Below are 11,757 nucleotides of genomic sequence, written 5' to 3' on the forward strand. Positions count from 1 at the left end.
AAGTATTACTTTTCAGTATAGATATAGATTAGGTCAACCCGTGATACCGTATGAAACCTACTCTTATTTGATAATATATTCCGGCAGACAAGCTGGGAGGGTTCAAATTCTTATCTTCTACGGAATGGTTAAATCCCCACAATCAAAGTCTCCCATCCTAGCCATAATCTTAACAAGATTCTTTGTCAAGAACCGCTTCCTTAAGAAGCTGATAACCTTATTACCAGAACTTTGTACAAAACCAACAATATATGCCGCTGTTAGAAGACTCAGAATTCTCCATCTCCTCTCTTTCACATACATTTTTAGACCCTTCTCAACTCTTATATATTCTTCTTCGACACTCGATGTTGTCAAAGCTTTCCCAAGGCATCGTGCAAGAACAACGCTATCTTCTAGAGACGAACCTCCACCTTGGCCTATAGCCGGTGTCATGGGATGAAAGGCGTCACCCACGACACAAACGTTGTCCTTCATGGAATTCTCCAACAAAAAATTCCACGGTAATTTTAATCTTAAAGGTGTACAGCAGATGCAGTCTAGCTCAGTTCTTTCTACAATGTTTGATATGTTTAGTGGTGCATCGCGGAGTTGCCTTGCCACAAATTTTATCATGCTCAAGGGATCTTGATTTTCCTCGTTGTCTGTCAGGAAAAAAAAACAACACAAGGTAAGATGTGATGAAGAATTTAATGCTAAAACAGAGCTAAAACTCGAATTTAATTAAAGTTTGTTTATCATATAATATTGTTCTTCCACGCTTTACGAGTTGGCTGAGTTGAAAGAATATTGTCATGTTGCAATCATATGCTAAATCTTTATATGTTCATCGCTTGTCTTATTTTCAAGCAGTGTCCTTATTTAATGCAACAGATGAAGGAATTAAAAGCTCGCAAAAATATTATTTAAATGGTTGGACATGGTGAATGTGTATCTACTAATTGTCTTTTTTAAAAAAATATTAGGAATCACAACTATTATTTTTATGTGCTTTTAAGCAGCTTGCAAATCACGTTGACCAAGTAAACCATATAGGGTCCATGTGTGACATACTCAAAGTTGAGATAATACAGGTCGAGAGAGATTCAACTTTTGACCTGTTCATAGCAGCTAAACATACCTACCATGCATCCACACTATACTAATTGCTTACATTGATGGAAGGAGGGGCTGAAGTTGCAGAACCAATACAGGCTCTTTTCATCACAAGGAACAAAACCACAATGAACACACCATGTTGAGTAGACATGAAACTTTGGCTCGAACCCGTGACCATCAGGATAATTAGCAAGGCCTCTAATGGCTGACCTCCCTGTACTAACTGGACCCTCAATCCCCAGCCACTTCGCAACCATCGAATTCCCACCATCACATCCAATTAATACCTGAATCAGTTGGGGAAATTAATGATGGAATCGATGGTAGTTTTAAAAAAAGTAAACATAATGTTAAATTTACCCATTTCCCTCAATCAAACATCAGTTGGAGAAAAATTATGGAAAACTACTTTTAAATCAAAAGTAAGAATTGGTTACACCAAAAAAAGAAAAAAAAAACTTGTATTTAGCAGATCATGCAAATTGGTACTATCACCTTAGTTTTGACAACCGAACCATCCGCAAGATGCACCAGTTTAAAGCTGCCCGTTTCTTCAATAGAAACAACTTCAGAAGAATATCTGATAGTTCCACGAGGCAGTTCGCTCTCCAAGGTTTCCAATAAATCTTTCCTTTTGATACAACGGCTTTCAAAATTGCTGTATTAATGGTATGTACACATTTACATATCAATGAGAGCAAGCAAGCCCTTCATATATAATATGCATTACTATATTGAAACGATCAAAAATACGTCAAGAAATTAAGCAGCTCACAATCTTAAAAGATCTCCCAGCAGATGGGATTGCTCCGTACCAAGCGGGATGGAACCGGAAGAGACAACCTTAAATCTGCAACGACACTATGTCTTAAGTTGAAAAAAAATATGTTCATTCTAAATTAAATGTGTAGTTCCAATTTTCACCAAGTTGGCAATGCTTAATTTATATTCAAGAAATAGGAAGAGATTTTGATAAGGTGACATGCCCTTCGGTTTGAATGGAGTTTTTCCTTAGCAAGTCTCCGACGCCAACTGCATCAAGTGCTCGCCAGGCATTGGGCCACGTGGTTAGCGCAAATCCAGTAAATTTTAAGCTCTCTGATGATTCCAAAACAACACTTCGCACCCCCAACCTACACATATATTATTTATAAGGCAAAAATGAAATATAGTTCGTAAAGTCCCGATTAAACCTGATAACTGTACCTGTGCAATCCCAAAGCTGTAGTCAAACCAGATATTCCAGCGCCCACGATGACAATATCTTCATATATCGCTACGTCGATTTCTTTCATACTTATTCCCAAAAATTTCTTTTCTTTTCTTTTCTTTTTATTTTAATGAAAAGTAGAGCAAAAAAACGGAGTATGTGCTGCCCAAACGCAAATGTGCGATATTTTCCTTCCTGACGCGCGAAGATGAAGTTCTGTGCACAAAAACAACTTAATTTATAGAGTTCGCTTGTGTTGTTTTTAAAATATAATAATAATAATTTAAAAGATGTTAAGGTTTGTCTGAAATGCGTACATGATACATACGTTGATAGATGTAGACATTATAAATGACGTTTGATGAAGACATGAGGTTGATCTTCTGGACGACAAACTTGACTTAAAGTTATAAATTATGCATTAAGTTGTAGAAACATGTATTCATTAATCCACTGCATATGATCCCGTAAATCCAAATTAAACGTGGTAGCGAACAACTCGATCGCTGTGATCATATACTTTATTTTTTTTCCATTTCTCATGGAAAAAAAATCGTAAAACCATTTATATGTGCTTGAAAACACGGTTTTGAGAGTTGATGAGTTAAGTGTATCTTGTAAAATAAAAAATGAAGAATGAAAGATGAATAAAGAAGTCTTGAATCATGCATGTTTGAAGCATGCTGAGTGTCTTTATGCAAATAATCATGCCGATTCTTGCTTCTTCTTCTTTTTTTTTTTAATAAGCATATTTGCTGTAAGGGGCAATGTATTCGGCATATATAATTATATATTTTTCTTCTAAAGCTGAGCATTAACCCTGACTTAAGCCGGCTTCAAGGGATATTGAAGGCGCCACCAACACCACAAGCGTAGTTTTGATCTTGAAGGAGTAACAGAGCAGATGCATCAATTTAAGTTTTGATCTGGATAATTAACAAAGCATCGAATTACGGATCGACCGGAATAAACTGGATAATGGAGCCCCAATGAGTTCCCACCATCACATCCAATCAGAACCTGAGTGTTTTACATGTAAATCACAATTACTCAACATAGAAAAATTGAGGTTTAGCTAAAAAAATTGTAAGATTTTATTTACTAGCTCCCACAAACATGCATGCTATTCCCGGACCAAAAAGAAAATAAAAGATTCGCTATAATAAGAACTGAGCCATCCGCAAGATGCACCAATTTGAGTTTTCCTTATTCTTCGACGGTTTGTTTCACCCTACCCGTGCAGACAGTGCCTGAACGGGCAATGAACGGCCCAGATCACTCCACATGAGTGATCCGGGTCCACCTCCATGTAAAAAAAAAAAAAAAAAAAATTGACTCAGAAAAATCTGAGCCGTTAGATCTACCCCTGCGGGCACTCGACCGAACCTTCTTCGACGGGGACAACTTTTGAAGAATATCTGTTAGTTCCCTGGGGCCACTCCCTCTCCATGGTTTCTAATAAGTCTTTTCTTTTCATCACGCAACGGCTTTCAAGATTACTGTCATACAATATGGTAGCCAGAAAATGAAAACAGCCCTTGTTCACGAATTTCTCATAATAATTACAGTGCTGATTTATACATTCAATATTTTAAAGATTTAATTTCCAGTTGTTGAAAATAAATCAAATTCATTGACGAGAAAACATTTCACAATTTCGCGTCTGTCTTGTTAGGTTGGAATGGGGATTGCTCAGACATAAACTGGCTTTTATCTGCAGAGACATGCAGAAATCTGCACCAAGAATTGGAAGCAACTTTCAGAAATGATGCAAACATTTCATCATACAAATTAAATAAGCATATTAGTCATGAATAACAAAAAGGAATAGAGCGATTTGTAGACTGTAGTCAAATCAATCTCACTTAATGGTGAGCGATGAATTTAATCATAGAAATTAATTACCCACAGATTCTAAAATTCACTCAGCGTATCAAAAATGCATTTTCCATACCCTTGCATTTGTAGACATGTTTCTCGAACCAGGTCCCCAATGCCTAGTGAGTCAAGAGCCCCCCGGGCATTGGTCCAGAGTGTAAGGCAAACCCAGTGATTCTCAATTTTTCGAATGATTCTAATACCAGGCTCCGAATTCCCAACCTACAAATGTGCACTGTAAAGTATTTGAGTTTCAAACTAAAATAAGTTGAATCTCAATCTGCAAATTATGCAAATTCAACTCCGAGACAGTTGTACTTCAAGTATAGTAATAATATACCAATGAAGTGCCAAAGCCGTAGCCAAACCAGATATGCCAGCACCCACTATAACAATGTCTTCACATATTTCTCTGTCCGTTTCTTGCATCCTTTTCCCCGCAATAGATATTTCAACATAAAATAGTGGCTAAATTTATAGAGAACCGAGTCTCTGCAATTGATGAACAAATCAGGCACGAACTCCTAGTGACAAGGTTGATCGTCCGTCATTATCTTCCAACTCCAAATATTCAAACTTGTGATACAAGGAAAATTTGTGATTTCCAGGCTGCCACAGAAACACTATTACTTTTTTTATTCAGGGATGACTACACTTTGACGTCATGGTCCGATATTTCAACCACAAAATAGAATAACCAATAGTTTCATGAACATATAGTTATCCATTCCATCTGTTGGCATAAAAATAATAGAAAGACTGTTTATTAAGGTGATGTTACGATTCAACATAAACTAATTCGATTGTTGAATTTTTTTTAAATCAAAACAAATAATTTTTTGTCCATCCCACAATAATACAATGACTCACTGGTTAAATGGTATAAATCCTATTACAATGTGCAACTGCAATTTGCAGATATGCAAAACTAACATAAGTATGATTCAGCTCAAACTTTTAACACCAAGTTACAAATTAACTGAAACAAAAATATGTAAATCAACTTCACCCCTGATCAGCCTCTTGCCCTTCCCCTACCAAATCTTCCTCTTCCTTGGGCAGGATGTGATCCTTCTACGCAATTAAAACAGACACTCCTAAGCTCAGGGTAAGACTTAAGAGGAACAAGTACATAAATCAGAAACCATGATACCCACCTCCATCATAGTCAACCTCTGTAGACACCTTCACCTGGTCAGCTGGTATGGGAGGGTGGTACCTAAAGCAAATAATGGCCAGAATTACAAAGAATGGTCTGTACTTCTCCTTCAAGAACAAACTAGCAATATTATAAAGGGAAAGCCTATGATATCAATACTTTTGGAGGAGTAAAAAACGTATTTTGCCTTGCAATTGACAAAAGAATGGAGATTAACAAAGCATGTCGTGATTTTCGTTAGCTCTAGCACAAGCAGACCAAGCGAATTTTACTAATATAGAGAATCTAAAACAACTCACCCGATATTAGTCTTATCCAAATCTGTTTTTGACAGAGTAATAATGATCATTAAAACTTTCCTCGTGGTTTCCAGACCATTACAATAAGCAAACAATGACACAATCAAGTAATTTCAGACAGAAAATTATCCAAGTTCATAAATGTAAACATCCTGGTTTCTATGTTGCCTTTTGAGCATGCTTACGTTTGGAGAGCCTCCTCAAGGGGTTCCCATGTGTCAGTTATATCAGTGGACTGAATTGATGTAATTTGGTGAAGCCCCAACAATTCTCCTCTGGATTATTAAAAAGGGAGAAAATTCATAAATCATTTGGAACAACTCAATAATCAAAAGACAAAAAAAAAATATTTTTTTGAAAAAAGACTACCTTGATCAATTCCACAATCGTCACAGTTTTGTTAATGGCTCTTCCATTGCTTTGAACACTATTTCATCTGACTCCTTTTCCTGTAATATATAGCATGATAAATTAAGAGAAACCAAATATCTTCAGGGAAATGGTACGTACTTCACACTGGGCTTTCCTTTAAAAGGGTAAAACTAAAAGTGCCAAGTTATAGGACATTTCGTATGATACTATCATCATATTTTCAAATCTTACTATGATATCCACAACAACCCAAGTATTAGCAGAAACAAGCCCCAAAAGCTGGACGCACATTACAAATTAACAAGTGAATCCGCTACATCTACGTAACCAAATTTAACCTATGGAATAACCAAGTAAAAGTAAGATCAAAACTAAAAAACAGCAGAACAACTCAACAACTTGAACCAGAAAAATTTGGTGATAAAATGAAAGATAAAATAAGCAATGCCAATAAAATGGAACAAATTACCTGATGAACATAGAAAAAATCCTAGGGAGACTCATTTGAGGTGGGTCAGTGTCACTTGAATCTCACTTTACAAAATTAATTTGACATTCGAAATTTTTAATTTTTAGAAATTATAAATAATTTCAGTTTTCGACCCTGCAAAATTAAAACTTTCGCTCTCAAACTTGGGGTTGGCTCCACCCGCTGTCCCGTATTTACAATATCATATACATAAATAGACCTGAAATCAAACTGCTAAACAAAATTTCTACGCCTACATGCATGCTTGCAAACACAAACATACCTGAAGCAAACTCATTGCATAAGTGATGTAGCTTCGCATTCTGCCTTGACTCGTAATCCGAATTTCGTTCTCGTCAATCGGTGTTTCCATCCTCGGCTTCTCCACCTTATGGTAACGATCCATGCTCTACACAAGTACTCAAAACAGAAAAATCAAAATTTCCAAAAAAAAAAAAAATTAACTCCAGCATCCTTAGCCGGAAAGCAATAATACAAAGGAACAACCTCAATTAATTAGTTGATGATTGATAGAAAAGAGGGATAACTGGGTTTCGGGTAGATCTATATACGATTAATTCATGAATTTTACAAAGACTGAAAATTTACCTTAGGTTAGTGTTCACAAGGTGAAAGGATAATATAATATTGGTCCGCGAAGCGAAAGCCCTCTTCTTCGGCTACGTTTCTTCGTTACGCCCTGAGAGCATCTCCAACCTTGCACCAAAATGGTGCAAAACACCATTTTGGTGCAAGGTTTTGCACTCCAACGTAAAATAGCGCAGCCCCCTTCCTCTGCGCCAAATTTGGCGCAAGGGTTATATATATTTTTTTATTTTTTTTTGTTTTTTTTATAAATATTTATATTAAAAAAAATATCAAGATTATTTAAATAATAGTACAATATATATTTTATTATTTATATAAATAGATATTTAATAATAAAAAATAAAGAATAATAATTATTGATTTTTAAATATTTATTTATGCTAATTATTAATAATTAAGGAATAATTTGATTTAATGATTTATAAATAATATAATTAAATACAAATGCAAAAAATTAATATAACAATACAATTCACTTTTTATAATGAAGCATTTGTATTAATTCGTATGATCACTATGCACTACGAAATGCTTTAATTGATCATTTGTGGAAGGAATATAATTGTTCAGATGCTTGAATTTGGATTCATATTAATTTCTAAAAATAAATTATCTGTATTAAAATTATGTCAATTTTAATAATGAAGCATTTGTATTAATTCGTATTATAAATATTAGAGTTAATATATATAAGAATCAAATAAATAAATTTAACTATTAATAAAATAAAATTATAATTATAATACTAATATTAATATTAATATTAATTATAATTATATCGTTAAATTTATAAATAAATAGTAAACTAAAAGAATATTCTAGGAATATACTTTTTAGTGTAAGATTTGAAGTAAATGGGTTGGAGATGAATGTTATATTTGGTGCAGAAACTGCACTATTTTGGTGCAAAAACTGCACCAAAATAGATTTATGGGTTGGAGATGGTCTGAACGTTTTGCTGCTTACTTTTCAATTATTTATGGCCCGGTCCAGCATCTGTGCCCTAGCTCATTTCATTTAAACCGGCTGGCCGTTGATCTGGCCAAACTTTTCCCCAATTTCTGGAACGAGTACCACGTTTGGAAGTAAGGGATAGAATCATATTCGAAGAGAAAGAAATTAACGCTAAACGAATTATCAAGAAGATCAAAATACAATGTTTAAATATATTTCATTTTTTGAACTTTTATATTTCCATTTCGATTAAAAAATTAGTTAATTAACTTTTTGTTAAAAAAATAGCTCTAATGGTGTTTGGTATGGTCAAGAGATGGCCATGCACCACGCTTACAATGCAGAACTGCATGGCGTGTTATTATGTTTGCTACCTTGGAATTTTCTTTAACTTTATGTTTTTTTTTTATCGGAATACATTTGAGATTTGACATGCAAAAGTTTAACAATACTTAATCTTAAAAAATAAATATATATGTCAAATTATAAAGCTTGGAGAGAATATGGGTGGAACATTTAGGTGCCTATACCTTACAAATTACAATACATTATTGTTCAAGAATAATCTACCAACATAAAATATTTTTAAAAAAAATTAGATCTCATTTATACATGATCCAACACGTTACGCCATGTGCTTTTTTTAGTCTTGAGGTCTATTTTTAAAAAACTTTTTTTCAGGTTTATTCGGGCAAATCATCCCAAAATGTATTACTCTAAATATGTTTTTATATGGATATTATATCATAATCAACAATTAATATCTCAAAAAAAAGATAATTTAGTTCATGTCAATTATCTCAGAGAATGAGACATTTCGGCTGCTTCGGGTTTTATTGCTGAAGCTTGTAAAAGGATACTTCATTTTTGCTTAATTGTCCAAGCTCCAAATTTATTCTAATGAAACATGATTTCATGGCTGAGAAATCAAATATTACCCCCTTTTTTTCTGCCGAAAATGTCGTGCTCATGGATACAAATCGTGTTTGTCTTGTTATCCTTGGCATTCAAGGAACGTCAGCCTCACAAAACCGCAAAAGCAATTTCTGTTCGTGTTTTGTCATTTCTTACCCGAATATGTTGGCTTACGCCAAAGTCTCGGATAATTTTTATCATAAACTTAAAATATAACAGACCAATCAAGGTATAACCCGAATTATGTTGCATCTCTTACAAATATTTATACCACCTTTTAAAAAGAAAGTTTTTTTTAAAAAAAAAAAAAAGTCATGCCACTGAGCTTGCCAAATTAAAATTGACAAATCTTAATGACATACGAAATTCATTATGGCTTCATTTCGTCACCACACCATTGTGCCATTTTATAATTGGAGAATGCTTTGTGTATACGAAATTGCCTTTTACCCTTAATTTGTTCACGCATCATCGTCGTTTCTTCTCATTTTTCTCGTGCTATGCGACTTTAATTTAACACTCCCATTTATATATAATTTTGGAAGTACATAATTCTGTCAAAATAAAAATTATTTGAAAGCCTCAGTTTAGTTAAATGAAATGGTGAAAGCGGAAAATTGTGGTAGAAATTTTAGAATGTACAAAGAATGATACGAATTTAGTTCCTTCTCGTCTTCCTAGATACAAAAAATTCAACTTACAAAAAGAATGAAAACCAGAATTGAACTGCTGATGATTAATTACTCTTTTTTTAGACGCAGAATAGGAATACATATTCGCCTCTTCAACATGGATCATTCTCCGGCGGATTGAAGAATTCAGATCCAATCTTGGCCCGACAAACCGGGCAAAAGGGTTGCTTGGACAACCAGGTGTCGATACAATGCAGATGAAATCCATGATTGCAACCCGGAATCAGTTTCGCGGGTTGCTCACTCTCGATTTCGTCTAAACATACAGCACAATCCGAGCCCAGAATCAAGTCTTTTCCGGTGACTTTCGGGAGCTTTTCAAGATCCGAGGACGAGAGCCCGTTGTGTTGATTGGGTTTTACGGGTGAATGGAACTCCTGGTTAGCGTTTCCATTGTTGGTGCTTGCTGCATAGCACAGCAAACAGATGTACACCAGGAACACCGCTGTCATCCCTGCGCACGGTAGAAACAGAGCGAGAAAAATCGAAACGAGCATTTTGTCGTGCTCGGATCTTGATTTTATGGAGGGTTTAGCGTGGCGCACACCATGGCTGATGGTAGAAATGCCAAGAAATGTGAGAGAGGGTTTATACTTTATAGTGGGATGGCAGGGTCCAGGGGATAAGGGACTGTTTGGCTCTGACCCATAATTGTATTCAACACTGCTCCTCGTAAATCATGTTTTAATTTGAATTAGTTAAACTAGCATTGGTTTATTTGATTATATTTTGCAAAAAAAACATGTTTTTTTTTTTTGCATTGTAATTAAAAGAGGGAATATTCGAAAGTTATACGCTTGCTGGATTCATAAATACTCTCGTGTGTAAAATAACGTCCTTGGTAGTTGATTTTCTTGAAAATCTGAGAAGAACATTAAATATGGATTGACGAGTGGGAATGCATAGAGAGTTGCGTGCACAGTGCTTTTTATTATCTTTAAATAAATAAATAAAGCACTAACCATGCAATCTGCTTTTACAAGACAAGTGTTCGATTCCAACTTCCAAATCTAATTTTGGAAGTAAATATGGTGTCAAGCTGGCTCCACCAGCGACTTTACCATCCACTGGCTAGCTACTATATTTGTTTTCTGAGTGGCTATCGAGGATTTTTTGAATTATAGTTTTTTTTTCCTCGTTTAAAAAAGTCGAGAGAAAATTTGCTCATGGAGTAGGGTTTCATATTTTATAATTTTAAATTTATTTGCATCATCAATTGTAAAAATATAATAATATTTGTGATCATTTTAATATTACCGTCCTCTCAAGGTTCTGTTTCTTTTTCCATTTATCCCAAATATATAGTTTAATTTTCATATTTAGTGTACTTTTCCAATTCTTTTACCATTTTATCCCTATTAAATTAAATTTTTTTTAACTACTTATACAAATTAGAATCTTCGTTAAGTAAGGCAAGATGAAAAATTGCTTTATAAAATTTTCATTTTCAAATACTTTGTGAAAACACGTACAAACCTAAATGAGTTGAGAAGGAGGAAAGTATATATATTTTATCGAAAGGGTTAATTAGCTCATGTTAAATACTCTCAAATTGCACACACGTAGTTTTTAAAAAGTAACTTTGTTTAAGGAGTAAGGCGACCTAACTTGTTGGCATGCCCACACAGAAAGTCCTTCACGTTTCTGGTAACATAATATGGTACGAACAAATTCATGAGATGATACAAAACAAACTAGCTATAGCAGAATATTAACCACTAATCTACCATTATATAGATCTCTTAATTAACTGTCAGATAGAATTGTCAACTATTTTTTGCATAGAAAATTGATAGGACGTGTCAAGTATGTGATCGTGTCAAATTTATGATTATTCAGATTTTTTTAATCTAAGCTTTGTGGATTTCGATTTGGTTGTTGGTTCTAACTCTCTTGATATATCCACAAAACTACAATTGCAGGAGAAACTCATGTACAATGTCTAATTTAATTATGAGTTGGGATAATGAGTTTACAACTTATAAAATTGAAAAAAAAAAAAAAAACGGAAGGAGTATGCTAAAACTCGAAGGAAACAGAGGAAATTCTACTAAAAATATGCGATATCATTAAACTAAAATTGAAAGAGCTTTTTGTGGTAG

At 34.2% G+C, this 11,757-nt stretch overlaps 3 protein-coding genes and 1 long non-coding RNA gene across 6 annotated transcripts; all 4 read right to left on the reverse strand.

Annotated features, from left to right (window-relative positions):
* Positions 1-46: 46 nt before the first annotated feature.
* Positions 47-2,494, reverse strand: LOC140817248 (monooxygenase 2-like). Its single transcript, XM_073176885.1, has 6 exons — positions 2,305-2,494; positions 2,055-2,231; positions 1,874-1,948; positions 1,594-1,756; positions 1,154-1,385; positions 47-644 (listed from the first exon to the last, which is right to left on the reverse strand). The coding sequence occupies exons 1-6, from the start codon at positions 2,391-2,393 to the stop codon at positions 118-120; spliced, it is 1,263 nt and encodes a 420-aa protein (XP_073032986.1). The 5' UTR covers positions 2,394-2,494; the 3' UTR covers positions 47-117.
* A 628-nt stretch (positions 2,495-3,122) lies between these two features.
* LOC140817249 (monooxygenase 3-like) lies at positions 3,123-4,615 on the reverse strand. Its single transcript, XM_073176886.1, has 7 exons — positions 4,527-4,615; positions 4,355-4,408; positions 3,962-4,042; positions 3,695-3,807; positions 3,544-3,611; positions 3,263-3,328; positions 3,123-3,191 (listed from the first exon to the last, which is right to left on the reverse strand). Exons 1-7 carry the CDS (start codon positions 4,613-4,615, stop codon positions 3,123-3,125), a joined length of 540 nt encoding a protein of 179 aa, XP_073032987.1.
* A 204-nt stretch (positions 4,616-4,819) lies between these two features.
* On the reverse strand, positions 4,820-7,269 carry LOC140816785 (uncharacterized). Of its 3 annotated transcripts, none has more exons than XR_012114639.1 (6): positions 7,095-7,269; positions 6,769-6,892; positions 6,014-6,093; positions 5,830-5,919; positions 5,344-5,405; positions 4,820-5,257 (listed from the first exon to the last, which is right to left on the reverse strand). It is a non-coding gene; the product is annotated as an uncharacterized lncRNA (long non-coding RNA). The 3 variants fall into 3 exon arrangements; XR_012114638.1 differs by having other exon boundaries at positions 4,821-5,260; XR_012114640.1 differs by lacking the exon at positions 5,830-5,919 and having other exon boundaries at positions 4,821-5,260.
* Positions 7,270-9,747: 2,478 nt separating this feature from the next.
* On the reverse strand, positions 9,748-10,107 carry LOC140817250 (E3 ubiquitin-protein ligase ATL23). The gene has a single exon (XM_073176887.1). The coding sequence runs from the start codon at positions 10,105-10,107 to the stop codon at positions 9,748-9,750; it is 360 nt and encodes a 119-aa protein (XP_073032988.1).
* Between the last annotated feature and the right edge of the window lie 1,650 nt (positions 10,108-11,757).

The sequence above is a fragment of the Primulina eburnea genome, chromosome 16 (assembly GCF_022965805.1).
Source record: "Primulina eburnea isolate SZY01 chromosome 16, ASM2296580v1, whole genome shotgun sequence".
Classification (NCBI taxonomy): domain Eukaryota; kingdom Viridiplantae; phylum Streptophyta; class Magnoliopsida; order Lamiales; family Gesneriaceae; genus Primulina; species Primulina eburnea.